The sequence below is a fragment of the Lotus japonicus genome, chromosome 2 (assembly GCF_012489685.1).
Source record: "Lotus japonicus ecotype B-129 chromosome 2, LjGifu_v1.2".
NCBI lineage: Eukaryota > Viridiplantae > Streptophyta > Magnoliopsida > Fabales > Fabaceae > Lotus > Lotus japonicus.
In genome coordinates this window covers 52,495,760-52,504,963 of record NC_080042.1, presented here as the reverse complement: position 1 = coordinate 52,504,963, position 9,204 = coordinate 52,495,760, and the positions used below count along the sequence as shown (strand labels likewise).

Here is a 9,204-nt window from a genome sequence, read left to right as displayed (position 1 = left end):
TGACATGTAAGTGCTGATTTATCTTACAATTAATTTGAATTTAAATTTTAGAAATAGGAAAACTGATATGGTTATTCTCTTTATTGTTGGCAGCATAAAAATATATCAAGCAACTTGAAATTATACATTGTTTATATTTGTATTGGTTACTGATTATTACACTTATAATTTTTTTTTCCTTTCTAGGTTCTATAGCTCAAATATGCTTATTGACAACAAGCTTGATTATGAAGTTTATATCATTAATCATGGACTACAATTTTGAATAAGGGTTCATGTTGTTGTCATTGTTATGTTTATCTTATTTTAATTTCAATGTAATGCATTACTTAAAAAGTTTTTTATTACTATTCAAGTGTTGACATAGTCAGGTATCTACAACCTCATCAAATTAATCTATTTACTGTGCTATATTCATCTACATGTTTGTAACATATGTTCAGTTCCATATCTTTTATACTTATTGAAAAGAGCCTAAACTAAGTTAAAACACATTACTACTGATTCATCTTTACAATAAATTTAATCGCCGTGCAACGCACGGGTAAAGAACACTAGTGAGTATGAAGATGAGTATGAAGATGAGATGAAGATGAGTGGTGTTGGTGAGGGAAGAAAAAAGAGAGGATGTGAGGATGGGGGTGAATTGTTATGTTTTTTTCCTTCATTAATGACATTTTAGTATTTTCGTTTTTTCATTAATGACATTTTAGTATTTTCGCACTTTTAAAGAGATGAAACTAGATGTGAGGGGTGATGATAACAACTACCATACTACTTTAAGGAATGCCTAGAAAGATATTAAGAAATGTCCAAAGTATCCCCTCATTTTTAAATCTCCAGGATAAGTGTCTCAATTCGCATTAATGCCCTCCAAAATCCAAAATAAGAGCCTAAAAAAATCAATGCTTAATAAAGAATATAAAAGAAGTGTTCGGTTTATTGTTCACCCTGCCTCCACTAAACGAGAGCCTTATTCTCCAAGCCACAATGACAACAAATCAGCATCCCTTTCTCCTCACTACAAAACCATCAATGGAATTTCCCACATTGCTTGCACTCCCTTATAACAATCAATCAACCACCCCTCTCTAAAACACTCATCTCACATCACTAAAGCACCAAGTCCAAATGTTTGAGTTTCAACCCAATTACTTCTTCTTCACTTCCTTCCCATACCTTCAAATCCTCCTATTCCTACACCATGTTGATGCACAAGCATCCATGGAGCCAGTACCCACATACATCACTGAACATAACTGGGAGCCTTCTATTGCAATCACAGTAGGAGCCATCCTCTGCGCCCTTCTCTTCATGGGAATCATTGCAATCTACTTCCGCAATTGCGCCGAGTCACGATTCCTCATGGCTCAAACCAACGCACTAGCTAACAGGTCATGTTCCTGTTCACAAGGCATCAACAAGGACCTCCTCAGCACGTTCCCAACCATATTCTACTACACCATCAAGGACCTCAAAACCGGTAAAGGATCGCTCGAATGCGCGGTCTGCTTGACGGATTTCAAAGACGATGACACGCTCAGGTTGCTGCCCAAATGCAGCCATGTTTTCCACCCTCAATGCATTGATTCATGGCTAGCTTCTCATGTGACATGCCCTGTTTGCCGTGCAAATCTTAACCAAGATGCTTGCCAAGTTGCCATAACTGTGCCAACCCATTTGAGCAATGATCAAATGGGTGCCGAAGCTGCAGAAAACAGAGCTGAAACTCATGGAGATGAAGGGCACCAAGTGGAGCCAAATCCAAACCCAAAACCAGTTCCAGTTGTTCATAACATGAAAGCAACTGAGGAGGGTAATAGTGATGATGGGGTTGCGTCAAAACCGAAACTTTTGAGGTCAAATTCAACGGGTCATTTGCAAGTTGAGCCAGTGAAGTGTGTAGAGAGATACACACTGAGGTTACCAGAGGATGTGAGGAGGTACATTCTGGTGAACCATGACAAAAGGTTTCAGCGTTCAGCTAGCTGCTACAACAGCAATATCAACATCAACAACAATGAAGGGAGCAATGTTGGGAAGAGTGTCAATGGCGAAGAGAGGATGGAGCGGTGGGTGATTTGCACGCCGCCATTTGTTGCGTCGCGCCGTGGTTGAGGAATTTCGTCGAACACCTACTGTGCACTCTGCATTACCCCTTCTCCCAGCATCTTTGTCAAGAGGAAAAGCTTCTTTGGGTTGCTTACATAAATGGGTCTTTATGGAATACTTCAAAGGTTTGAGATTTTGGTGTGAGAAAAATGAAGAAGAAGAAGATTGAGATGGAAGAAGAAGAAGAGTAAAGTTCTCCATGATTGAGCCAACTCGCTGCCTTTTCTGTATAAGAGACAGAGTTGCTTACGAGTCAACTCGTTTCTGTTTTCTTATTTCTTTTTTTTCTTTCTTGGAAGTAAACTGTTTGAGATGAGATTGTGGCAAGTGGTTCTTTCTTTATTTTTATTTATTTAGAAGACACCTACTTTTAATTATGAGAATTATTTTACCTTATCAACTAATCTCATAAAAGATTAAAAAAAAAAACTAATCTCATAAAAGATTCACAAATTGCCCCTCCGTGTTAAAAAAAAAAAGAAATTCACAAATTTAGGGTATAGTTTATAGAATTCATAAATTGTTGAATAATTACAATGAGTGTATGTTTCTCATCGTTCAGTCACCGAAGGATAGCTCAAGTTGTAAGAGTTAAAGATATAAGGGTTAGGTGGGATGAATGATGAAGGGTCTAGGGTTTGAATCCTGAAAATGACCAATTTACTAACATTACTAATAACTAACATTTGTCTATTAGAAAAAAAAAAGTTTTTCATAGTCCTAATTTAGCTTTCCTCCAATATTAAAAACGTCAAAGGAGACCCAATGTGAATTGAGATTAAACTATGCAAACACATCCTTATTCTGCTAATTTTTTTCTTGTCAAATGATTCATGGCACGGAGGAACAAGCTATCATGAAAATTGAAAATGAACAAATACATTTTAGAGAAAAATGTTGATGCAGCACTGATGTGTAATTTTCTTTATACAAACATTCAATTAATTTTCGTCACATCAATTTTTTTAAATTAAAATTGAAAAGAAATGTAATTGCTTAAATAGTTTTATTTGATCTCAGTGTAAAAATGTTTAACAGTAACATTACACTACAATTATGCTTTTTAACCATTTATTTTTCAATTTTTGCAGAACTCTTTTTTTTTTTTTTCATTCTACAATATTTTTACTTCTCTTTCGTTTTTAAATAAAATGAAAGTAGAAAACATAATTTTTACTTCTTTTAAAAGAAGAAAAGTATTAAAAGAATTCCAATGTTATGAATGCTTTCCTATAATGATTGAACTGTTTTAAATTTAATAATGAAAACATGTTTCCATTGTATTAAATGCTTTTGTATCAATCTAATAAATAAGTTTGGTGCAATCATTCATATCTTTTAGTATTTCCAAATTTAATTTCACAAATATCTCCTTTTGTTGATTTGTTAGTTACAAATTAAAAACAGTTCGAAAAGGTACGTATAGTGTCTTTCATTGTCAAAGAGAAAACAAGCCAATTCAATTATGAATTCTTGTAAGCGCTCACGATTTAGGGATAGGATTGTTTTTAATTTCTGAATGATATAAAGTGTCATAATGAAGTTCAAAAGATAAATTACATAACTAAAGTTTAAAGCAGCCAATTGCATGATGATAAAAAGTGAAATGAGCACATGATTGTTTTAAAATATTTAGATATCTTCCAAAGATAAGCTTCATCTGATACTAAAGTTGTTACTTCTCGCCAGATATTTTCTTGTTGAATCAACTTGAGCTAAAACCACACCCCCTAATCATTCCAACATGGATTCATGTACCATCAATTTTCACCGCACACACTCAGACTCCTGCAATTGATAGTAGTTTTCGCACAAATTGCAAAATTTATTAAAAAATAAATTCAATTGTGGCCGTCTGAAACCACCACATATAACAAGTGTCCGGCGTGCGGATTCATCATGTACCATCAATTTTCACAACACACTCGGACACATGCGATTAACAACCGTTTCCGCACAAATTGCAGAGTATATTAAAAAAAAACTCATTTGCGATTAACAACAGTTTCCGCACAAATTACAAGTGTCAACTGTCTTCTAAAAAATTTGTGGTACACTGATAAATATTATGTTAAATTATTTATTTATTCTATGTACACGAATATTTTTGTAATCATTAACAAGAAATTCAACCCCACTAATAAGGAGAATCAAGCACAAGAATAGCAAAGTGTTTCAGCATGCTGATTCCCACATAATTTTCCTTATTCGAGACCAAAAGAAATTCTGATAAGCTTAAGGTAAATAGATGTTATTTGCATATTTATTTACACCAAAACAAAGATTAAGATAATGACCCATCAAACGTCTTGTATTGATGAATCACAGCTACTTTTGCCATTATCACAAATCATGGGGTTGCTAAGATTACATATATGGATGAATGACACATGGACATTGTCTAATTTTTGTCTGAAAGCATGAAAAGGGGATTATGTGTCCCTCCTCCAACTTCCCCAGCTTTCTGGTCGAACTTGATTTTCTCATTGAATGACAATGACAATGAATTTCAAGCAGCCTGATTTGAAGGTGATGAACCTAAGATGATAGGTGTTTGTTTTTCCCTGGATGTTATCTGTGGCCCTAGAAAAGCAAGGGGAAACATCGAAAGATAACATTAGTATTAGCCTCCAATTTCATAAAATGAATATAAGGCATGGCAAATGGTGACAAACACAAAAGTGTAATGGACAAAACTATTGTTTTGTTTGCAAACAATCAAAGCATCTAGACCATCTATGTTAAGAATTAAGATCCTCTGTCCGCGATTGTGTTCCCTTTCTTGTCCCACCAATCACACTGTATCATATCATTTAAAAACTGCTCATGTAAGCATGTAAATGGCGAAGTCATGTATTTTTTTTTAACGTGGTACAATGTGATTCGTGGGACAGGGAAATGGACACCAACGAGGACAGAGGGTTTCTGTCCCTATGTTAATTATTCATGAATGTCGATCCTTCTCATCACATCCAGGCCACACACTTGTGTGTTAAACTGATCCCAGCATTATGCAGCAAGATAGATGGCAACTAATTAGTAGCATGTTTCCAATTCTTGTAAAATAATTAAGAAATGCTTGTTCTAGCGTATGAAACAAAATAGAGTAAAGTAACTGATAAAAGAGATAATGGAAGTATGTGTTAGCTAAAAGGGCTTGAAACTTGAAAGAAATGTCAGAAGCATCAATCGCTTTACTCCAAGAATCTGCTAATTTCTTCTTTCTCCACCTGTGTGGTGAGGTGTAAGCTATTGCGTATGGGACAATGTTTTAGAGTGAACAAAACAATCTTCTAATCAAGTACAGCTAAATTCTAGACATGAAGCAATAATTTAGCAACGTTATAAGAAAGAAATAGAATGCTACTGAGATTGGACTTTAGATATTTGAATGGGGCATCTTATTATTACTTTACCGGTTAGATAAAACAAAACATGGATTAGGTTTGTTGCTTTCTATAGTTAATTGGAAAAATGTGATCTTTCGTGATGAAAACTTCAGAGTTTTATGCCCCACACCCCCACTTAGTTATATTGAAAATTGGGATACTAGATGACAAGGCTCCGAAGATTAAGCATCTAATTTAAAAACTAGTACAAGTACTAATAAACAAACATGTAAAGAGACACTTTGAGAGTTTTTTGAAGTAGAGAGAAAACCCACTATGTACATGCAAAGGATGCAAACACTTTTTAAGAGGATAAGGAGGAGAAAGGGTGAGGTTTCCAAGTAGATGGAAGCAGGAACGCAAATGATAGGAACTGCACTTGTAGTTGGAATATAAGCTGTACAGCAAAAACAATGTGAGACCCACCCTAAGATAGGAACAGAATGCAGTAGCAGAATCTTTTTTTCATTGACATAAGGACACAGGGAAAGAGGGCCAAAGGGACGGAATCCAATTATATTTAGTTTAGACCACATCTTACTAAACTAAATTGAAACCACCAGGTGTTGATGATGGGGAAGAACAACAGTGATACAAATCAGATCTACCATGAGTTTAATATTCAACTAAATATTTGTGCACTTCCATGCCATCATTTGGTAACACATTACTAAGAAAGTTTCACATTTTAAATAGTTAAATCATGATCTTTTAATGAAGTGATAATAAAAAACTAGAAGATAACATTTATACCAACTTTTTTCTTTAAAACAATCTTCCACTGAGGCAATCAGAGGGATTCGAACCCGAGATCTCCACTTAAACTAGAATAACCCGTGTCAGTTGATCTAACAAGTTTGGTGGTACGTTTTATACTAACTTTGAAGAGAGGGAACATCAACTTATTAATGAATTGGTTCCTGAATTTGTTCAATGACTTAAAGACTTAAACCTACCAATCTTTCCTTCACTCATATTATTGAAAAGAAAATTCTAAAACAGTCCCATCCATCCCCTCCCTTTCTCTTTTCAAAAGTGGTAAAAGTAGCAAAAGGTCTAAGACTCAGATGTAGGAATAACATTTCTCTTGAACCCTAAACCAACGGAAGAAATTCCTAGGTGTGCAAAGATAACACTCTTTTAAATAATACCATCAAATTTGTGTGATACCCATTATGTGGGTGACCATTGCCTCCCACTTTTCATTTTATATCAAGGGTTAAATAAGTATTAAAGTGACAGATAATTATAAACCTACTCAACCTATATTGACACACTTGAGTGATATTGTATTATACCTAATTGTTCCTAAGAACATCTATGATAAAATAATATGGGACACCCAAAAAAGATAGATATGTTGACAAATTTAAAAAAGAGTGCTATGTTGCTTACCAACTGTTCTCTACAAAACGAAAAGCACATTGAAACAGGGGTTTGGTGAAATGAAAGAGCGGCTAGAACTTACTAGAAATGATGGCCTTTGGTCTTGTTTTGAAGAGAATCCGATGTCGAATGATTCCAACAACTTGCAGCTCCACATGACCGCCACTTTCTCCTTCCGGATGCTTCACTTTCTTGAGCACCACCAACGGCTTCTTCAAGGGAACCTTTGACCCTGCCAGTTCATGGTACCCAATAGTTAAAGTGTAGACTTCCTGAACAACAAAAGCATGCACAGGAACTATTAGTTTAACAAAAAGTAAGTTAAGAAAATGAATCTCCTACCTGATCAACGTTTTAAAAATTGAGTTATCTTAACCAACCATTTAATTAAGTTGAAGGTTTAACTTCATTAAATTTGGAAAGTGGCAACTATATCTTTGTAATACTTAAAATTTTGCATTTTTTTTTATCTAAGACGAGTCCTCCACAAGAGACAATCAAATTTTGTGGTTTCGCAGCAAGTTTAGGTGGCGGTGATGCTCTCAAGTCGGAACTCTTGGCAATGAAGAAGGGTCTGATGCATGTTTGGGAGATGGGAATTAAATCTGTTACTTGCTACACAGATTGCCTGGAAGCTCAGGAAATCATTACAAGCAATAAGGACGTGGACACTTATTGGCACAAAGATGAGATTATTGCTATTCGAGCATTGCTTAACAAGGAATGGAGAGTGTCTGTTAATTATGTACCCCGGGAACGGAACCAAGTTGCTGATGCCCTCGCCAAGCTCGCTGTTAATGAGAATTGGGATTGGAAGCTCTGGTCTCAACCACCACCAACAGTGATATCCCTGCTATGTCAGGACGTTCTTAGCTAGTTTCTTTTGTTTTGTTTGCTGTTTTCTTTCCTACTGTAACCAAAAAAAAAATATTCGAGTCTCGAACCTAAGACTTGGCTTATGGGGAAATCAAGTTTATATCACTTGAACCAACCATCAGTTGATAAAGCTTTGCTTAAATAATCAAGAACACTACGATAAAACATTTTTTTATATTCAAAATCTAGTTATCAACCATCAAGGTCAAAGTGTTGGTCTAGTGGTATAAAGAAAAGTAAGACCTCCCTAGGACACGAGCTCAAACTCTGAAAAAAGTCGTATATTAGGAGAGACTATCACAGTTTTACAAACGGAATTTGTCCCTCTAAAAAGGGGACAAGATGTCAAACAACCAATCATCCCAAAATTTTAAATTGTTGGATAAATGCCACATGAATAAATGGTACAGGTACAATTGCGAACGTAATGCAATCATGAAACATAATTTTGATTGTGGGCAATTGATTTACATCCTTGACCTTTAAATTCATTAATATTCTTTTGGTTACAAAAATGGTAGAACGGAGAGAAAGCACCTCCAGACTACCGGGCCAAACCTGGGTAGGAGCCAGTCCTGTGTAGGAGGGCCAGGGGATTTCCCCGAGAAGGGTTGCCCACCAACTGAGATTTTACTGACCATTTTTTGCACGAGAGGACAACAACTACTAGGTACGAAGTGATTCATACAGAAAAAGTGAACAAAAGTTCTCTGGCACGCAGCGAGTGATCCAAAGGTAAGCCACAATACAATGCTTTATCACATATTACTATTACCATGTGCTGGAATCTTTCACATTATAGAGCAATTCTGTTTCTACTTTTTAAGTTTCCACAATATGTGGCACTCAATTCCCTCACTAAAATGCACTTATTCTTGATTCTATCTTATGCTGCATCACTCATTCATTCTAAATTTCTCATATTTGTTACACAAGACTCATTATTTACAGTCTAGCATTTGATCTTATGCAACCCAATAAATCTAAGAAAAGAAGACATTGTAAAACTAATGCACAATCTTGTCAAATCATACATGAAATATTAGTGATAAAAAACATTTATTAATCGAAATCTGAGGCAATGAAATTAGGGTTTAGGGAGGGTATAGAACCTGAGAAGAAGGGCGACAGAGAGTGCCAATCTCAAGATTGGGAAGGGAATCCTGGAATTCGGGTTGTGGTTCGACCACGCCTTGAAGTTCAACAATACCCCATTCCACGCAGCTTCCTTCACCGCAATTGCATCGAATACGAATCTCCATTTCTCTCTCTCTCTCTCTCTCTCTCTCAACTGCTTAGGAAGGAAGATTCAAAGATACAAGTTTCTGCTTTTGATGAGGGTCTGTTATGGCGGCAAATTGTGTTGCTTTTCCCGCCCAATTGGTACTTTTTTCTTCTTCTTCTTATTGTGGAAAAATAATAGGGCATTGCATTATTTAGA

The 9,204-nt window shown here is 35.6% G+C and overlaps 2 protein-coding genes across 2 annotated transcripts; one reads left to right on the top strand and one right to left on the bottom strand.

Moving 5' to 3' along the window:
• Positions 1 to 877: 877 nt before the first annotated feature.
• On the top strand, positions 878 to 2,439 carry LOC130738294 (E3 ubiquitin-protein ligase ATL6-like). Its single transcript, XM_057590267.1, has one exon. The coding sequence runs from the start codon at positions 1,132 to 1,134 to the stop codon at positions 2,116 to 2,118; it is 987 nt and encodes a 328-aa protein (XP_057446250.1). The 5' UTR covers positions 878 to 1,131; the 3' UTR covers positions 2,119 to 2,439.
• Positions 2,440 to 4,240: 1,801 nt separating this feature from the next.
• On the bottom strand, positions 4,241 to 9,107 carry LOC130738293 (uncharacterized). The gene is made up of 3 exons (XM_057590266.1): positions 8,876 to 9,107; positions 6,970 to 7,159; positions 4,241 to 4,695 (listed from the first exon to the last, which is right to left on the bottom strand). Exons 1-3 carry the CDS (start codon positions 9,023 to 9,025, stop codon positions 4,622 to 4,624), a joined length of 414 nt encoding a protein of 137 aa, XP_057446249.1. The 5' UTR covers positions 9,026 to 9,107; the 3' UTR covers positions 4,241 to 4,621.
• Between the last annotated feature and the right edge of the window lie 97 nt (positions 9,108 to 9,204).

Bases quoted from the DNA above. Each gene is read 5' to 3' on its own strand.
- LOC130738293 (XM_057590266.1), bottom strand. From the start codon at position 9,025: ATGGAGATTCGTATTCGATGCAATTGCGGTGAAGGAAGCTGCGTGGAA. The intron at 7,160-8,875 runs GTTCTATACCCT...TTTGTTGTTCAG, and splicing joins TCTGTCGCCCTTCTTCTCAG to GAAGTCTACACTTTAACTAT. The intron at 4,696-6,969 runs GTAAGTTCTAGC...TTGCTTTTCTAG, and splicing joins ACCAAAGGCCATCATTTCTA to GGCCACAGATAACATCCAGG.
- LOC130738294 (XM_057590267.1), top strand. From the start codon at position 1,132: ATGTTTGAGTTTCAACCCAATTACTTCTTCTTCACTTCCTTCCCATAC.